The sequence below is a fragment of the Glossina fuscipes genome, unplaced genomic scaffold, assembly GCF_014805625.2.
Source record: "Glossina fuscipes isolate IAEA_lab_2018 unplaced genomic scaffold, Yale_Gfus_2 2, whole genome shotgun sequence".
Lineage (NCBI taxonomy): Eukaryota > Metazoa > Arthropoda > Insecta > Diptera > Glossinidae > Glossina > Glossina fuscipes.
In genome coordinates this window covers 6,282,445-6,303,660 of record NW_023998416.1, presented here as the reverse complement: position 1 = coordinate 6,303,660, position 21,216 = coordinate 6,282,445, and the positions used below count along the sequence as shown (strand labels likewise).

The 21,216-nt window shown below is 33.5% G+C and overlaps 1 protein-coding gene across 2 annotated transcripts; it reads left to right on the top strand.

The window, feature by feature from the left end:
- The first annotated feature begins 5,623 nt into the window (after positions 1 to 5,623).
- Positions 5,624 to 19,854, top strand: LOC119633263 (low density lipoprotein receptor adapter protein 1-like). 2 transcript variants are annotated; one of them, XM_038026720.1, is made up of 3 exons: positions 5,624 to 5,841; positions 14,536 to 14,804; positions 18,745 to 19,854. In XM_038026720.1, exons 2-3 carry the CDS (start codon positions 14,762 to 14,764, stop codon positions 19,548 to 19,550), a joined length of 849 nt encoding a protein of 282 aa, XP_037882648.1. In that variant the 5' UTR covers positions 5,624 to 5,841; positions 14,536 to 14,761; the 3' UTR covers positions 19,551 to 19,854. The 2 variants fall into 2 exon arrangements, with proteins under 2 accessions (XP_037882648.1, XP_037882647.1); XM_038026719.1 differs by lacking the exon at positions 5,624 to 5,841 and having other exon boundaries at positions 13,974 to 14,804.
- The last annotated feature ends 1,362 nt before the right edge of the window (positions 19,855 to 21,216 follow it).

Genomic DNA, 21,216 nt, shown 5'->3' with positions numbered 1-21,216 from the left:
GTAACGAGTTATGATTTTTCGTATATTATGACGAAAGTGCGTTTGAAGAAGTTGTGTAAGGTATTTAATGCTCGGCTTTGTACTGGTTTGTCTTGCAGTAGTGTTTGAGACCAGCTACTAATGAAAAAAATGCGGAGTTTTTAAAAATTTTTTTAACTTCTTAGTCACTCTGGGTGTGGACTATGCCCTGCATAAAGTTTACTTCATGAAATGGAACCAGACATATGAGTATCAAGTATCAACTCTCACTTTCCTCACTTTTCTTCAAAATTCCAATTATAAAATAAATAAATCTAACAAAATGATTTACAATTTCATGAAGCTAATGGATTGGTAGCTTAGACGTTAAAAAATGATATATATTTTATTTGAAAAATAACATTTAGTGACTGACGGATCGTGTAGATTTCTTTCAACCCATCATAGAGTACACAAAAATTTTAAGGTTACATATAAAGATTTTTTGCAACATTTTTTATGTTTTTCTCATATGTCTATTTTTTTTTATTTTTTTTTTTGTCTTAAAGCTACTCTAAGTTATTATAAGTGATGACAAGAGTTTCTTACATCATCTGAGATTAAAAAATAAAACATGTTATGTTGACGGAATCTGCAAATTACGTCACATCTATAGCACTTTACGATGTTGCTCATAATCATTTTTCTACTGCTCACTACAATCCGTCTTATAGCCATAAGGATTAAAGTATATATGTATTCAGTACATATAAAAATAGTTTCTTATAAAGTAATATATCTCTGTAGAGTGAATTTTAGACATAAAATTTAATATATTAGGTCTAATGGAAAGTTTCGTCCGTTCCGATTACAACAACCAGGCGCATATTCGATTTGACGGCTCTCGCTTTTCATCACTGAATGTATAGAAACCGATTTGGGAAATGAACTAAGACGAAGATGATCCATCTTAACATTAACTTAGACGCGATCGTCCACTAGGTACTGATAATGTCCATGTATGCCACTTTATAATCCGCGAATTCCAACGTGGAAGAAATGATAGAGAAACGTGTAGAAATTTATTGAAAGTGTTGGATGAAGGTACAATTTCTGACAGAACACGTCCAAATCGGTGAATTCGATCTCCCTGATAAGAAACGATCTGGGCGAACATCTTTGCCGGACGACGATACTTCCAAGTTCATGTCAGAGCGGTCGAATATAGGAAAGATCGAGAAAAAGGTCGAGACGTTTTACACCAAAATTTGTATTTGTCTTATATTTTAAATGAACATTGAGATCTGGAAAGAGTCATCCAAATTGGGGCCGAATTGGCTACATAATGGATGCATCAAAACTTCTCAACTAGGCTCCCTTAATTTTTACTGGGTAATGACACATTGTGATCCTTTACCTATTGGTGAGTACTGGACCCAAGAGAGTAGAATCAACCATCCGGCTAGGCTGGGAATCCTTCAAATCCGCGATTTCCTTGGCCCATTCCTCACTAATTCGATCTTCGTTTTGTATTCAATCTGATGTAAGTAGGTGTAAACTGTTTCTTGTCCAGTGTTTATCTTCACAGCGGTCTCGTAAGATGAAATATGCTGCTCTTCATCAATTTTTTGCATCGACTCTATCGAAGATCAGTTGAGTAGGGTGTGTCGCTTTCGTTACATCGAAATTGCCGGAATGAGGACAAACAAATCATCTTCGCTGATTTTAACAAATTATGTTCACCATAAACATCACGGATTTGTTTTATAAGCTTGCGTAATGTTACGCCTCTTAGTCGAAGTGATAGTGTGGTGGTTTGTTTTTAGGTAGGGTCTCATTTGCAAAACATAAAATTTAAATTAAAAAATGTCACTGGTTTTTTTCTTTTTTTTAAATTGTCAATATGAATTATTATGTTTCACATCCGCTATAATATAACTTGATAGGATGAGTGTTATGAAAGCGATGCGTTAAGTCGAAATATGCGCTACGGATTGGAAATTGTAGATAATAATAATTCAAGGTTCTTGCTTTTTTATCGTTCGATAACTACCTCTAGTGGTATACTGGTCGTGGAAATAAGTTTCGTTGCGCACCAGTTAATCCATCGCTATTCTTAGCCGATCTCCTTATATATTATGTATTTCTCCGGACGCGATAATGTTGTAAGAAAGACAAATTTAGTATAGTTACAAACTTCGCTCGAGGGCAGAAAAATTTAAACATGGATAGATCCGAACTAGTCAAGTCCGATATCTTAATTTTTGTTACCAGGAGAGTATTTTCAACCCATGCCCACACAGACGAACGGGCATGACTAAATTGAGTCTTGTTTTGACATTGGCACATAGACCGACGGACAAGGAAAGCTTAATTTAGTATTTGACGCTGACACGACAATGGTATGGACGCTGATCAGCTATATGTATATTTTATAGAGCGTCTACAATTTCCTTTTAGTTGCTGGAAACATTGTGACGAAGTGATTATACCTCTATGCTTCGGTTGTGGATACGATAAAAATGCTAAAATTGAATAGTAAAATATCGGTCATTAAAATACGTATATGAGATGCGAGAGGAGTGTATTTTGGAATTCATTTGTACATAAATCAATTTAATTGCAATGTCTGAGCTGTTATAGCTGAACCATCATTAATCGCTTCATAAAAAGCCGGTTAAATTCAATAACATTTGATACTAATGCGCAGTACAAAAAATATTATAATTCCGAGTTCATGAATCTTTCAGTATTTATAAGATTTAAATCGGCATTCGAAAATAGATTTATTTAAGCTCTAAACGAATAAAGCGGTCAGACAACACAATACTTTGCTAAATATGGTCGAATAATATGTTGCTTAGGTGAAATAATTTTAAAGGTTATCAATGATATTTTTTAAATATACTTATTAGTAATTACTTGCCCTTAACGAAGTATAACACTACAATGTTTTTGTGTTTTATTTTTCTATATTTTATAATACGTCGACAAAAATGGTGTTTCCTGAAAGAGGAGGGTAACTATAGAATTTTCTTTCTTTTTATGTATACTTTTTGGATAAAAAATAGGAAAGCATTTTGCCTGAATCATAAATAATCACCAACATGTATAACTACCAACTAATGTATTACAACTGAAAACGTTTCAGCCAGGCGAGACCGACCATTAGTTATCCTACCCCACTTCACTTAACACAATTTTTCATTTTCTTTCGCGATAAAATATCAAAAGCTATAGCTTGCTTTCATGAAAAGATTTACTTATGTAACGTTACGGAGGCGCGAAGTAGCGTGCTCCAAATTTAGCAAATATAATTTTCTATTTTTTTAACAAAGTGTTCCAAATTAGATTTAGCTTTAGCATATAGGGCTTACGTATGCGGCCCAAATTTAACAACGTAAGTTAATGACTCAAATCTATGCCTTTGACCAACCCTCATCGAACTACATTGAAAATGTAATTTTTTTGCCATATAAAGAGTTATTTTTCATACGAACGTCAATATCATAACATGGTTCCATCCGGTCCACTTTTACCAAATTTATTTTAAGCATACTGCTTTAAATAAGGGCGCACTCACTATTTAATATGTGCTTGATATGTGGAGTGATCGTACAAATGGTCCAATCCGTTCACTTTCAATCCCCAAATAATGTCAATATATCGAACTTTGTTAACATATCTCAAAACTTGTGACATGTGAGTTGAACATAGACACAGGAAGGTGCATATACGGCAAGAAAAGACGCGCAAGCTTATAAGGACTCAGCAAATGATTCAGAAGATGATTCTAAATCGATTGGTAAAATACAAGGATGGGCTTAATGCCACACAAGTGGTGTAGAGTATAAAATATTGTAATGGATTACTTTAAACTATGCTTAACCTGTCAATAAGGTTAAGAAAAATTCAATAGCTGTTTTCGCCGAAGTAACCTAATTGTTTCTTTGTCGACAAAATACATAAAATGCATAAAAGAATTAAATAAAAAAAAAATAAACGAACAAATAGATTACAAGTTTTTTACCCTACAACACCTGTGAAGATGATAAGTAAATGTATACATAAGACATGTATACAGCAACCAAAAGGACTTAAGGTAGGCAAACCCTTTATTGTATCGATCGATTCAAACCCATTGTCTAGATTTAGGTGGAGCTGTCTTTCCCTTTGCTTCCGTATCTAGTCTACACGCTCCTCTTTCGTCGATTGTTTGGATAATGTTTGTTTCGCTGACGGGTTTTGGCCCAAGCACAAATTCAATTGAAAATGGATTCAATCGAAAAATATTTACAATCATCGCCCCCCATATAATCCCTTTTTTCGAAAGAATTTTTAATTTGGAAAGTTTTTCGAGAAAAACCGTTGAGTACCATACTAAGTAGACCATGTGTTTATAGCTCACTTTACATAAGGGTTCTCAGGAAAAATGTGTCTTTACGTGAAAAAAGGTATAATTTTTTTCGTATTTTATAATAAAAAAAATAGAAAAGAAAGACAAGGCCGACTATTAGAGACTCTACATCACCCCGCCTAATATAGTTATTCACCTGCTTTGGTAACACATTATTTTCAAGTAAAGACATGCCTGTCATGAAAGCCCGCATGTTGAAGGGATCTTTACGTGCGGTAGTATCCAAAACATATACCTACCTGGTCCAAATTTCTTCTATGTCAATTTACTATTATTCATTGCCTTTCGCCAAGACATACTGTACCTTTTTGCTTTATAAAGATTCAGTTTTCGTAGGAAAGGTTATATATGAGGGGTTCAAAAAATTATTGTAACCGAATCCAATTTTTCATACAAATAGAGAAAGTACAAATACTATTACAGAGCGAGTTTGCAATTTTTTCCATATAACGACTTTTATAGGACGTTATAAGGAGAATGGTCGGAAAAGTGAACCGATCCAAACCATTTTCAATAATGCTCCTCCTTGGGTCAAAGCGCGTCAGTGTAAAAAAGCGCATCAAAATACCTCAAAAATTATGCCCTGTAGCTTAAGCACATTTTTGCATGGACAGAGGGACAGGCACACAGACAGGCTGAAATCGATTCAAAAAATGTTTTATATACTATCATATATAATAGAAGGTGGGGCTGTATTAAGCCTACAAACTTAACATACCCTTTACCACAAGTGGTGCAGGGCATAATAAATGAAGAATTTTATAAGACAAAGTAACGTAGGGCATTTAAAGGTTACTATGGCAGTAAGGCAGTAATGTGTGTATTGTATTCTAACAAAATGAGAAAAAAGAAAAAATAAAACCGCTCTGGGTAGTCCTGTACTTTGAATTTGCGGCTTACCTGAATTGATCGATATTTTAAAAAATATAAAACCAAATGTATACACTTTATGAACAATTTTTACCATCTGTCTGTAGAAACTCCATTCTACGCATAGGCAAACAGTTTAAGCAAGAATTAGTAACAAAGGCTTTGTTTCTTTAAATAAATTTTGAAAAAAAAAGAAAAAAGAATAATATTTTCAAATGAAAAGAAATAAATGGATATTACTTGTATCTACATATATACGTGTGTCTGTATGCAAGGTAGAGAATAAACAGAGTATTTGTACAATCTACACTTTGCACTTCGTAGACATTTCAATCAAGTCCATAGAGTAAAGGCAGTTTAGTTGGCGGTAAAGCAAACAAAAACTAACAGATCACGTTTAAACTTCATTATGTTGAGATCATCTGCTGCTGCTGCTGCTGCTGCTGCTTGAAGAGTGCAATTAAAATATGGTGCAGAAAAACATTAAAAATATATTGAGAGCGTTGGCAAAAGAATATTCGTTAAGTTTCTTTGCTTGTCTTCGCTTCTTATAAACATATATGATTTTTTTTTTGCTGTTGTTGTTGTGCATTGCGGTAAATGTTGCATTTTTTTTTTAAACGGATGTTTAGCCATCACTGGCTTACGTATAACATGTGTATATATGTGCGTTTAACTGATTGGCACACGTCGTTTTAGTTTTCAATTTCAACATAATCGAAACATCATTTAAAACGTAATACGTTCGTATGCAGTGCAGTGAAGTGATGAAGATTTGTTTACAAGTGCTTGTGTATGAAAAAAAAAAAAAAAAAAAATAAAAAAAAAAAAAACCAAACTTTTATTTAAAAAAAAAAAATTTGTTTTTCGCTGTTTTTCCATAGGCGCATACATATGTGTACGCGAGAGTATTTTCTTGCTTTTGTAAACGAATGATCGTTGACGCAGTCTCAACTTTTTGTTACGTTGTTATATGCAGCAAATTTTTTTTGCTAGTCATGTCTGCGATAATATAATTCCCTGCAAATTTTTTTTTCCGTATTTTCGTTTATTCCACGTAACACGTTATTGTTGATTTTTTGGAAGAGTTTACTATACCCACTTGGCATGTTTACCATTTTCTTAGATACGTTACATATTCCATATGCTAAGTTAAAGACTATTATGAAACTTAATTAAATTTAATTTGGTGCCAGACTTCTCATCGGTTTAGTTCATTGAAAAAGAAAAATAAATAAACTAATTTTATAATTCATTCCTTTAGAGATGTGCCAGCAGTACTCTTTGTTTCCCCTGCATTATTAAGAATAGCAAAAAACCAATCATGAATTTTCTCGTGCTCCTTCCAAAGATTTGATTAGCTCTCAGAGGACCAGTAATGATTTTTATTCAGTCTTTGTTCATTTTATTTTGCGATTGTTTTGTACTTGAAAGCAGACACCTTTACAATTTGTTTTCATGCCTTAAAGAAAGCAGAAATCTCAAGAAATTACAAAAATTTCTTGGCAGACCTATGTAGTCGAAATAACCATAAATAACCTCCTTCAGACGCCCTTAATTTATAGTAATGTAAGAAAGTAGAAAGAAAGTGAGAGAGACTGCCCGATGTTTCTAAATAAGAAAGAAAAGGAAAGCAGGTTCTTTCCTAATCTCAATAGAGATCCATCTGAATGGCCGAATAGACTTAGGATCTTCACAAACAATTCAGTGGTTGTGGGTTAAAATTCCAAGTACGGTAGAGTCTTCAATAAATCCGACAGCCTCAGATGCTGGTGTTTTAAAACTTTAGTCTTAGAATTTACTTCTCTGGCTAAATTTATTTTAATAAATATATTAGTAAAAAAAAATTCAAAAATTATTACATTTTGCCTTTAAACAGCAGACATTTACCATTAAGTAAAGTTGATTTGTTTTACTCGCCCACTATATCTAACACCAACAACGGATTTTAAGGGGAATCTGGTCACTGTATTTACATCTATAGGAAAAAAAAAAAGAAATGTCAACTCGCATCCACAACTTACTCTCTAAAGCTTTACAGTTCCGTATTTATCAGGACTACTTAGCTCAAGTCAGTGCGAGCTTAACAATTTCCCGGAATCATTTCTAAAATTGAAGAAAACTTGAAAATCATTTCACAATGGATTCACTTACGGCACTCACAACGTCCAATGTTACTAATGTATAGTAATAATCATTACTTTTATTAACCAAGTCGCTAATGAACGACTGCTACTATAACTAATGCCATAAGCAGGCGATCAAAGCCGGAAAATCGCTTCAACAAAATAAAGAAAGTCACGACACAACGTTTTTCGAACCCCTAATACTAAATAGGGATGAAACTTATTGGAATAAGTGAAGAGGGGAGAAAATGCATGCGCGTGCTCTGAAAGGCTATGCCTCTGCTTCAAGAATGAATTCACGCGGGAGAGCTAATTTAGATAATAGTTTACCCATTCATTTCCATCAAATAATATCATTGACTAATTATTACTGCTATACGATTACTGGTTACTACTAACGGCGATGGTTTACGATAATTTTGCTATTGTTACCACCTGCTCACTGTACATAGTCGTAAAAGTGGCTCGAAATAATGTTTTTTTAATAGTAAATGCGTATCGTTCTTAACACGATTGAGTCCTTTCGTAAGTATTGTAACGTAAAACGCTTTCTATGATTTTAATTTTTCATTCAACTCCTTTTGAGGTTAAGTTCGTACCACTGAATTGTGATTTTTAGGATAGCCTTGGTTTTATTCAGAATTCTTAGGAGATCTATTTATAAATTATTCATAACGATTCTTCTGGTCTTTGCGGTGTGAATATTACGGTTCAACTCTCTTGACAATGTCTTCCGCAAATATTCGGCTTATACATCCTTTCAAGAGCAAGTTGCAAGTACCTCTTTTAATCCTTTGTTCTGCGACATGTTCTGCTAATTCTTGGTAATCTTTTCGATAATCGCCCGCTGCATGAGACAGGTAAACACTCATGAAGATGTGTTTCTCTTGGGTTTTTAGGAAATCGACTAAAATTCACGCAAAATGAAATCATAAAATATGGGATTTTCATAACAATATGTCATCATTTTCTAACCATATGGAATTAGGGGGAAACTTTGGCGCTTAAGAGAATGTTAAGTGAATTTTGATAACTTTCATCGTCATTCACAACTCGCCCTTGTAACAGCAGTGGAAGTCCACATTCTGTTTGAATTTATTTAGGACACGTACGTAGTCGATGTAAAAAATTCGAAACGTGCCATTTAACGGTTTAGAGCGAACAATAACGCTGTAACACTCATTACTTACTGCTGCTTATGTGTAAAAAACAATCTAGAATTTTACAATTACCTGACTTCATATTCCGTAATCAGCGTGAAAAGAAAAGCGCTAAGGCCGCTTATTATTCTCGAGCTGCCTTGCAGAGTGAGAAGAGGCAAATGCCTTTACTATTGCCAATGCGGTCACTAAATGTTTCGAATAAAATTAAAAGTCGATTAGGCTCTGGTGGAAAAATGGTTCGAGCAATGCAATTAAATTTCATTTTTACAAAAAGGTGAGGACAAAATTTGCTCATATATGTAGAAAATCGCTGAACGTTTGAATTTAGCGAAAAGCTTATCTCAAATGAATTTGATTGAAAAGACGCACTATACCCGACTTTAGATGCTTATCTTTGAGCGCTACAAAGGGAATGAGAAAAATGAAAGTTCACATCATTTGGTTTTGCCTATAAACAGCTAAACCCATTATTAATTTGCGATTCAATTGGCGATTGATAGAATACATGTAAAGGAACAATAGTCCGATGGAAGCCAAAATCTATTTCAAGTTCTGTCAGACGAAATACAACCGCTGCTCGTTAAAAGAGTAAAGCGAGAGCCAGTATATAAATATATCGGATGTTTATTGTTGATAACGGTAAATAAATTGTTTCGACTTTGAATTTAAAAAAAAAAAAACAATTTTTTTTTTTATAAAAAAAAAATTAAAAAAAAAAAACAATTTTTTTTTTTATAAATTCTAAGAATAGTATGTTATAAGTCGTTGTTTGACTTGTACTCTAATACTTATGTATGCTTAATATTAGCCATATATTTTTCATTGGTTGCATTGTATATGCATATAAATATGGAAAAGCGCAACTACAAACGGTTCCGCTGTACTAAAATTGTGCCTGGTACGAGTTGTGCAAATGTGCTACTGTAAGTTTTTTTTTTTTGCATTTTTTTTTTTTTTTTTTTTTTGCTTTTTTTCATTTTTATTTCCTTTTGCCAGACTTGCAGCATGTGGATGCTGTATTTGCTAGTAGTAATGTCTCTCCGGTCACTGATCTGTTTAATGTTAGATCGCAACTCAACTGAAACTATTGTCAGTCAATATTGTCATTAATCGAGTGTGTGCGCATATGTCCATGAACATTTTCACACACAATTTCTTTTTCATATACAATCCTTCTTAAAGGCAAACAATAAGCATACCAAGCTTATCGTTTTCTTTATATTAAGCCAAAGAAGCCTTAGTCCTTGAATGGAAGAAAAATGCATCTTCCTTTCCTTATTTATCATGTACAGATAGCTTGATTACTTCACTTAAGTAGATTTTTCTTAGCTGCACTTCTTTGCTTAGCTAGGCTAGAGCAATGTCATATATATTTTCTTTGATTTTACTTCCATTTGATATTAGCATGATAAAGCTATGTACAGCTAAGTTATATCACAAACGGGTTATAGCTCGAATAGCTTTCCTTTATCAAATTTTTATATTACTTAGCTTACTTTACTTTTGTGGGGCCTAGCGTGCCAGAAGCAGAATCTAAGCCTACCGGGTCAGAGAGAGGGTCAGCGTATATGAGTGTCCAAACAACAATTTCACAAGATACACATTAATATTGTATAACCATTGGCGTACTTTGGCTGCTAAGCAAATAAAAACACTGTAGTATTCTACGACCCACAATTGAATATCCTACCACCTTACAGTTCGCATCAAGTTGCATCCAAATATCTCAAAAATTACATTTTGTAAGTTGACCAAAGAGAAACAAGGCGGACAGACGGACAGACAAGTTCAGAACGGTATAGTTTCAAGTCCTTCTAAGCTTTGTATATAAATTTAATACACCCTTATATCCAAAGTGGTGCAGCGTATAAAATTGGTTAACATGAGGTGAGAAGATACGCTGTTAGCTAATCGGTTTATTAGAGAGCTGTTTAAAAGAAAAATTCGATAAATTGAAATACAAATATTTTAGAATAATCGCCTTTATGTGTTTCCATAATTTAAGATTCCAATGGGAGTTTTACATCATTGAGATCTGCTTGCATTACTTGTTACCTTCTGCCTTCTAGATTACCATAAAAGTTTTTTCCTTACGTTGGCTCGTCGCTAATCGCCACACTGTTTGATCTAGTGATTAAATGTACGCACGTGTAGTATACTATTCGTATGCAATTTTCAAGTGTTCGTAATTCAAATTTCAAAACTATTTCAAAACATTTAACCTAATAAGTGTCAACAGATTTATATTTGTACATTCGATACTTCAGGAATGCTTAAGTGCGCACTCGATCATGTGAAGTGTCCAATGTTTTGCCTACCATGCATATTATAACTCATTTTCATTGATTGGCAAGTAACTATAGCTCTTAAGATTTTATTATTAAAGAATATTGAAATTTCTTCGAGTTTATTTTAAAATAAAGGTGTAGTGGGTCAATAAAAAAAATCAACCAAAACGGAATGCAACTTTCTCGTTTACTTTGTCCACATATCATATTCTGCCCAAAAGGTCAAATGAAAACGCTTTCATCAGGGAGAAGAAACGTTAAGGAATTATAAAACATCTTATCTACTACTACTAGTAAATACCAGATTCAACATAAGTTGAATGAGGACAAATTCCAAAAATGTCAAGCGGGGTTTTCTTAGGTCGCGAGACATAGTTATACCTTTCACTACATGTTGTGCAGAGTACACTGAGTGTGCGCGAATATATGTGGAAAATCGTGAAGAAGCTAAGACAGGCCCAAGGTTTATGACATCCATCCAAGCTTGTCTGTCCGTCTTGTTTTCTTCTGCAGACCGCATATTTTGGGATAGTTTGATAAAACTAAATACACTGACGAGTTTTGACCTAAGGAGGGCTGTATCTATTCATCTGTACGTCCGTGTACTTTTACGTACGATCTGAATGTTGCAAGACCTTTATCGCAGTTCTTCGCAATTTTGAATTTTCTCGTGAAGTGTCGCTAATAATTAGCTTTTTTAAATCCCCTTTCGCATTACAGTTCCTACGAAGAGTAAGTCTTACACGCCCAAAAAGTTAATTTTGAACATTTTGCAATGAAAATTGATTCGTAATAGTAATTTAACAAAAAATTAGTTGTATCAACCTTGACCCACGTAGGTTTATTTTTGGACTTTACCTCATCTAAGGATTCTTATGAAAAATGTGCCTATGGAAATTACGTAAAATTTTATAGTACTTAAGACCAAAATAAACGAAAAATCGAAAAAAGTATGATTCTTAACGGTCGACTTTGCCCGTCTGTAACGTTTTTACCTTGTTTATCTAACACTTACGACTGACTACCTTTGACGCATACTACGAAGCTTTATTATCAATAAAAAAAGAATCGTGACTTAGCTTACGAGCACTACGAGCTTTAAGAGTAGATTATCAAAAATGGTCGTTTGAGGGGAATTTAGCAAAATTTGCGACTTTCTTATGAATTCAGACAAATAAGATAAAGCGCAAACTTTCGCAATAATTTTTCTTAGTAATTCAACAAAAATATTCTTTCATTTTTCACATGTTATAAACACAAGTTTGTATACCGCAAGTTTAAATAAGGTCTCGATCAATAATTCCCGAGAATAAGCAATAAATTCTTTGCAAAATGCGTTTTTATTGATAAGCAGAGTTTCTCTTGCAATTGATGGCGTAAGTAGGCGTAATGGCTTACTCCAACGTTTTTATGCCTTGCCTTATAAGGGAAATTTGTCAAGATTGTCAAAACATGGTTTGGTTTTCGCAGCGATCTCTTCCGTTAAACAAAAACTTTTCCATGACGTACTCTTTCAAGATTTGCAAACAGAGAACGGTCGCTAAAGGCGCAACTTGGTAACCAATGCGAATTTCAGTTCATCGAATTGCGTCATTGTAGCCGTTACCTTGTGACACTTTGACCATTTGGACGGTAATTATTTGGAAAACAGATATACCAAGTCCAAATTTCAATGCAATATGGGGAATGAACTGCCTTTGAATATATTTCGGATGTCTGCTACTCTTCGCTTCACTTCACTTTCCGATCTTCGAGAGTAATGTCGAGGAGTTTTTTTTTTTTTATACTTTCTATAGCTTTTTAAAGTCCAATGTTTTCAGCATCATCGGCGTCCGTATGATTTCATTTATAAAACAGCAGACCACCAACATATTATGTTATTTTCAATCAAGGAGAATTTCCAGAATGCTTTCCAAGCCAATACTGACTTTGAATTGTATTTTTCCCCCATCAAAACCAATATAATTAAATAGAACTTTTTGTTTGTACTTTTCATTGTAACTCGTAAACACATCGCTCGAAGGTTGGCATTTTCTCTCAGTCCCGGGAATTATTGATCAAGGTAACCGAAAAATCATTATGGGTAACATGAAAGTAAAGTTAGCGATTTATTAAGAAACTTAAAAAGGTTATATCAAATGTTAAAGTTATAGTTTTTCTCAATTGCTTTACATCACGACTATGCTTTACTTGATCCATACAACATTTTTTAGTTCATTTTTATACCCTATGAATCTTGTGGTACAAAGGTTTGTGCAGAAGTTTGTGCGGATATATGCAACATAGCACTTGAGATATGATCACCTTTTATTATACTGATCGGTTGTGTCTGTCCGTCTTGTTTTCGTTTGTTCAACCTATACGCCGCAATTTTTGCGATATTTTGGTGAAATTTAGTAAACTGAAATGTTTTCGCCTATCAACGAGCTCTGTTGAAAATGATTCGGATCGGACCACTTCCTCGACGACTTCTCATATAAAGTCTCATTTCGAAAAGACTTAGGTAGATAACTTTAGGATGGTGTAGGGTATTTAAGAGTGGACCATGACCTACTATAGTCATTTTACTGGTCAAATATCATTTTAAACATTTTCAATGCATAAAATAAGTGAGTTAAAATTTGTCTTGGTTTTCATATAAACGCAGTTTCCTCATTGATTTCAAATTGTCATAAGCAAGTATCATACGTGTTGCTGTTTTTTTTGTCATTTTCATGCGAATTCGATTACACAACAATAATCCCAAGATTGAAAAATTTGTTTAAGATTTTTCTTTTATTTTTATTGTTATTTATTTTCTAAACGTCTCCCTATAAGTTTTTTTTAAACATTTCATCATTATTTCTGAGTCTGATGACCTCCTAAGAGCCATCGTTCGTTTTGAGAGATGGTTGTGCCGCCGTTTGTGTGTTATTATTATGGCTTTTGCGGCGGCTGTTTCCACTATTATGTGCTTATCATTTGAACTTCAGCCCCCAATAAGTAGAAAGGAAGGAAAAAAAAGAAGAAAAACACAGCTTGAAAGCTAAAGCTAAAGTGAATTTACGTTTTTATTTATTATTACTTCTGTGTATTTTGGATTTTTACATATTATTTTCCTATGCATGCAGTCAGTCAGTCGTCGTTAGTGCATTAGTGTTTGTTTTTTTTTTTTTTTTTTTTTGTGTTTTTTTTTCCGCTTTACTTTCCGAAAAGCAGTCTCTCTACGTTTTTTGTTGTGTTCACTTTGCGATTCCAGACAAAAAACGCTGTTTAATTTAGTATTTTAAAATAATTTTCTTTGCATTCATTCGATATTGAAATTTAGCCGAAGAAACAAGTTCTCTATCAATAAATGCATAATTCAATATTATAATTATATTTTTAATAAAACTCTTTAAGAATAATTTTCAAAATACTTAAATTGAAAAAACAAAAAAAAAAAACCTGATAAATTCAATACGTCTTCACTAACTGATATAAATTGCGTAGTAAATATAAATAAAAATAAAAAAAAAACAAACATAAAAAAAAAAAATTAAAAAAAAATGTAAAACTAAATATAAAAAAATATTTGCTCGAATGTCGTATCAATCAGTATCAACAACGTTGGCCAAACGCAAACTTGTATTCTAACTAATCGCTTAAATAAAAATAATAATAATAGAGTCGAAAATTAAATTAAAAATTTTTAAAGCCATTTGGTTTTGTTTTTTTTTTTAATATTAATTAAGGAAAGAAAAACAACTTTTCCAAGAGTGATTGTTAACTAATGCGATATTACTAACGTTCAGCACAAGCAAACTGAACCGAGAGAGAAAACTCAACAGTGTAAAGTGTTTTGCAGCATAGATAGATATATATATATACACACACAAATATATATATATATATATATATTTACGTGTATAAAATATATTATATATGTGTTAGCGTTGGTCTTCTGAACTTTGACTGGCCATGGCATTCTTTCGCAAATGGAAAACCCACTATAAACATAAAAGTGAGTATCACTTATGAATCCTCACGCATAACGTTGATAATATCGTGGAAAATTAGCAAGAACAGCTAAAACAAGTAAGACAATTATGTTCGGTTGTGATCGAATTTCGTATACCCATTACCGTCATCCTATTTTCGTACAATAAATTTGTGGAAACTTATATCGTGCATATATTGTCGTTTATGAGCAACGAGCAAGACAGAGATAAAACTCGCTGTAGTAGGCGTAAGGGCGTTGTAGGAATGTTCTTTGAAAACTTTGGGACGTTGGCAAATTCTTTTTCGAGTTTGTAAGCGATGTCTTCATTTTTGCGAACGGCAGAAGATTTACGACAGTTACTACGCATTTGCGCAGGCGGACCGACGGACAGACGAACAGATGGCCACATGCGAATTTGAAATTGGCTAAGAACGTATATGCTTTATGAGGTTTTTGAAACTTCTTCGCGCTTCTGCGTGTTATATAACTATATTCGAAAAAAATATGAAATTATGGCACATTATCACATTGGACAAGCGTGGTCAATTTTTACCAATATTGTACAAACGCTATGGCATCGCCCCTAAAATACACACTTCAATTTTTGTCGTCCATAAGCAATGGGCAAAAAACCATGGGCAAGAACTTCCAATTTTCTACTAAATTTGAAGCCAGGAGCATGTTTACATTACACGTACAGGGTAAAAATCTATATTCATATATATATATATATATATATATATACGTCAATTTCTGGGTTAGTAAGCTTGCGAACAGCAGACGACAGGCATAGACGTAAAATCTAGGGCCCTATGCCCATAAAAAACTTATATGTCTCTATGTAAGGACGTCTAATGAAAGCCTTCAGATGGCACCTATTTTAGATTTTTATCAAAAGTGTGCTCGCGTTACTTGAGCAAGGGTTATTCATATTATACTCTTAAGCATTATTCAGCTCTTCATTAACACGTTGTAGTCATCGCCCATGCTCTCGAGAAAATTTGCCATATTTTCCTAACTCGATATGATTCAGAGAAATTTTTCATAAGACTTTTAATCCGGTTTCTTTTCATGGCGAAGTTTTGTTATTAACCCACTCTTGCATAATGCGGAAGAAAGTCGTACTAAATGCTTCTATTAGGCAAAAGAAAGAAAAAATATAGTTACGCATACCCTTTGTGATACCATATTCCCGAGTGCAACCGGCAAATCTAAACCGTGTCATTATTTTCACTTAAAACTAAGATCGGAAATTGGGAAGATTATCGATTTCCAATTCATATTCACTTTTTCGAGAAAGTCGTTACCTGTCCGTCTTTACTTCTATTCCCCTACGGGAATCTCGAAAAGAGTGAGATGGATAGAGCGAAACATCTTGCCGTGTTTATTGTCAATGCATTTTACATCCTCTTAGATCTCTATCTACGTAAAGGTACAACAAATTTTTATCCAATCGATCGTGAAGCGATCGTGAACGAATATCATTCATTTTCCTTGTCTACAATATATAGATTAAAGTATTAATTGCTTTCCTATTTATTGCTTAAACTTAATCTGTTTTCATTTTCTATGCAAAATGAATGCGAATAATTTTTGCCAGATTTATATAAAATTTCCTCCTTAACTGACGCAACAAGAGCTTTAACTATTGAATTCGCCGAAATACGCACGAATTTAGATAATCATCAATTATACATTGTTTCGTTTCGAATTTTATATTATAATTATCGTAATATATTTTTAATATTGCAAACAATATTATGAAACTAACATGGCTTGATGGAGTGTACAACAAAAACATTTGTATTTTGTAATATATACAACTTTTTTAGGTTATTATCTTCTTATAGTGATCTCACATTAAAAGTGTCATATTGTTTTTGTTTAGTTTTCTTTTTTCGTTTTTTTTTTGTTTTTTTTTTTTTTTTTTGAAACAGGGCGTATTAAACCAGATTTAATAAATTGCGATAAAAAAGTTGACGAATTGGTTTTGTAAGATAAAAACTTTTAAGAGTAAACAGAAAGTCGTTTGCTAAAAATAACTAAGTGGCAAAATTGTTTTATCTATTTTAAGCATGCACTCAATGCAAATCAAACAAATGAAAATGACACAACCCGGCAAAGTGCATTTCTCAATACCCTACTACAATAAGGCTGTTGTACACTTTTAGCTGTTTAATTACTCTTAAACAGATATGAAGACGGCTTCTTTTAAAGCTTTCACAACATTATTGTATTTTTTAACCTTCATGTTACGGGAAGGTAGGGTTTTCTTACTTCCTCTACAACCCATCAATTTAGGTGTTCTAAAGGACAAACAATAAACTAAATACTGCATTATATTTATATCTCTTACTGCTTGTAGCACGGGATATATTAACTTTGTGCGGACATACGTAACACGCAGAAAAACTTAAGATGCATTCATCTTTTATTACACCGATTGATTCAGAAAATGATTCTGAGCACTTTGGTGCTTCGGCTTGACTGCCTGCGGTCTGCCTATCACGTAAATTTGTGTTCAAACTGTGGGTGGCGATTTTTACAATATTTTGATAAACTTTGGTACACGTGCACGTGTTTTCATACTGCTTCGGAAAGTTCCACTTTTTCGATCATTCCCCATTTAAGTTGTTATTGAATAGTCATTATATGGGAATAGGTTGCCATCTTCAAAGTTTTTCGGCAAAAGATCGGTGAATAATAATATTTGGACATTGGTGTGAAAGATTTGATTCGGCGGGGCAATTTTTTGAACCATTTCCCATATAACCTTTCCTACGAAAACCAAAACTTTTTATAGTAAAAGGGTATAATTTTTAATTTTTCATGGTCAAAATTAGTTCATAACATTAAATTGATATAGAAATCAACTTTAGCGATGTTGAGTAGTGTGAATCAATTTTTTCGATATCACCGCATATAAGAGTTCATTCGATATGCGGATTTTTAGGAAAAATATGCCTTTGCATGAAAATAATGTTTGGTGTATTATTGCCAAAACGAGTGAGTAACTTTATTAGGCGAAGAGGTGTAGGGTGCCTAATAGTCGGCCTAATGTTCTTCCTTTTCTGTAGTAAGTAGCGATCACCTCAGATATACACTTATTAATCACCAATGATCGAAAAAGTGCTCCCACCCCAACCATGCTGAATAGCGTTCGTCCTTGCGACGAAATATGTCAGGGCACCAAATTTTATTAAAATATCTCAAAAACTGCGATCTGGAGAGAACAAGCCAGACTGAAGACAGTCAAGCTTAGAATCAGAATCATTTTGTGAATCGATCGATACAATAATAAAAAAGTCCATGTCGAGTCCTTCTGGATGTTGCATACATGCGGACACACTAAATACACCTTTGTACACTCTTGTACAAATAGACACAATTTTTGGGATATTTTAATGAAAATCGGTACACCGTCGCATTTTGGTCGCTCATGGAGAAGCGCTACTGAAAATGGTGCGCATCAGACTTCTCATATAATGCCTTACTAAGAAAAGTCGTTATATGAACGCATCTCGTAAGCAGGGAATATGGTTACCAATATTTTGGAAATGGTTCTGAAGCGCTTGACATAGAAAAACTCTTGAAGTTCATAAAGTTTGTTGTATATAGTTTCTTATCAGTTAATTATAAATAGAGAATATTCAAGACTCTGTAACAATTCGATAATTACTCAAGTCCGCTTATTACTGATCATAAAGAGAGATCGATAATTACAAATAATGGAAATAAGTTTTAAATTTCAAAAAAATGAGATGCGATTTTTTATTTAAAGGGGGGAACGGGGGAATTATGAGCAGTAATAACATTTAGAGGAAAACTACTTAACGCACATAAGAGCTTGAGTTGATCTTTGCTGAATCACATTGTTGTTGTTATTTTACTTTTCATATTATTTACTTGTTAATTAATTAGTTGAATTAATTCCTTTTCTTTATTACTTTTTGTTCTTCAGAATTCACATCCGATGATATTGTTGATGGCGAAGATTGGAATTTGGGCGTTAAAGGCTTAAAGGACGCTAAGCAAGTGGATGATTTGAAATTGAATTGGGATGGCGTTGGCACTGAACCGGATGAAGATGACAAGCCGATCTTTCAAACATATGATATTAAGTATTTGGGTTGTACACCAATCGAGACTAAACGTTCCGAGAAAGTAACATCGGAGGCTATAAAGACTGTGATTGCAAATGCTAAAGCTGGCGGTAGAAAAATTAAATCACAAAAACGCGTTAAACTTAATGTTTCCCAGGATGGGATACAAGTGCTAGATCATGCCACCGATGAAACCCTAATGCATTTTTCTATATATAAAATATCGTATTGTTCGGTCGATGCATCGCATGATCATGCATTCTCCTTTGTAGGCTCGGAACCCGATCCCTTATCCGATCAAGAGAAAATGTCTTGTCATGTTTTCTTATGTCCGAAACGGAAAATTGCTCATGAAATCACTTTATTGGTGGCGCGATGTTTTGAAAGTGCTTATCAGACATGGCGAGATACGGTAGTGCAACAGGTCAAACAACAGCATCAACAGCAGAATGGTAAAGTTTTAAAAGAACAAAATGGTGTCATTGAATCAAAAGCTGAAGTACATTACTCTCAAACAATGGATGATGATAAGAAACACGACAATCCATTAATTGATTTGGCTACAAGCGATAATGACGTACGAAAATATCTACAAAATACTTGGGTCTCGTTCGATGACGAACCATCGCAGCAGCAGGAAAGTTTTCATATAACCGCTTACTAAGGGCATAACAATGACAAAATAACACTAACGTACGATAAGTTTTTAATTAAGTAGTATTTTAATTTTAAAAAAAGTTAATCAAAAATAAATTTTGTGCATAAAAAATTTATCTTTTAATTGTATTGTGCTTTATATATCCGTGATTTTTATAACTCATTGTAAACATATCTTAAAATGTAATAAACATAACATGACATGAGTCATTCATTCAACTTGTTGTCATTGACAAGAAAGGACAAATCGAATGCCGGGAAGACGCATGAGTTTGGAAAAAATAAATAAAATAAATGCTGATGATTATTAATGTCTAAAAAAAAAAAAAAAAAACAACAAATTATTAAAAATAAAATCTTTTTTTAGCGATAAAAACTAATTAAAAGTGAGAGTAAAAACAAATAAGTTTAAAGGATAAGCATCTAGAGCAAAGAGAATAAACATTTACATCGACCAGGAAAGAATGAGTTATACCAGATCACGTCTATTACGAAAGTTTACAAGGCCTTATAAAGCCGACAGAAAGACAGGTTTACCTATTTTTCGGACTATAAGATGCACCGGACGATAAGATGCGATTCAAATTTATGAGATGATATTTAGAAAAATATATTTTAATGTTACGTTCGGATCAAAATTTTTGTTTATTGCTAACATAACTCGCACTGACAATATTCAGTTCATCTTCACCATCGGTACTATCACTCATCTACTACTAGCACTCGTTAATGCCATCGTTCATGTTGCTTTCATCTCAACTATTATTATCACTCCTTTCAAATCAGAAATTTAGAGAGAATTTTTTGAAAAATATCTTTGGACCATAAAACGCGCCCTCAATTTGAGTCCTTTTTTTCTATGTAAAAATGCGCGTCTTGTAGTCCGGAAAATACAGTATGTGGTTTTAGGTACGCGAGAACCATTCTTTTCTCACTTCCTCGTATAGTATCTGCATTTATCATTTTTCTGACGGACGGAAGTACGGCCGTTCTGTTACCTAAAAATAATTCAGAATAATATTAAGTATAAACAAAAATATCAGTGTTTCCCAGTGGACAGTAAAAGAGATGTACATATAAAAATATAAAAATAACGCAATAGTCGCTTCGATTCCTTTAGGCATAGATCAAATTAATTTACAGCAAGTCTACTGGAATATTGTGCGGAACTTTTTGAATATTTTCTCAGAATTCGTTTTCATTACTACAGGAAGCTTGACTGCAAAGGTTTTTATTAAGACTGAGGCCGAGGGAATGGCTTGGTCGTTTAATGATATCGAAGTTTTAATCCCAAAACCAAACTTTCACCAAGTTGGACGAATTTTACGGATCATTACCCTGCCAAAATTTCCATACTATTGATATATTTTCTTCGGCATACGGAGGCATTATTGCTCCCAAAAGCGTTTTATATACAAATCTATTCATAGTGTCTTCTATCAGATGTATCAAATCCACACATGTCATGCTTCACTTTTTCAGTAAATCTCGTGTGGAATATTTTTTCTTTTGACCTGCGGGCTTATCATCCCGTACCATTACGAAACCAATTTTTTGCTCCGTCATTCCGAAGTAAATTTGCCCTCTTTTTTTTCGCCTTCTGATCTGCACCAATTTTTATGGACTAAACCACAATCTTTCCTCCTCTATAAATTAACTTTTCGGGGTAAAGG

Excerpts from the sequence above, each read along its gene's own strand:
- LOC119633263 (XM_038026720.1), top strand. The coding sequence starts at position 14,762 with ATGGCATTCTTTCGCAAATGGAAAACCCACTATAAACATAAAA. Across the intron at positions 14,805-18,744 it reads AACCCACTATAAACATAAAA|AATTCACATCCGATGATATT; the intron begins GTGAGTATCACT and ends TTTGTTCTTCAG.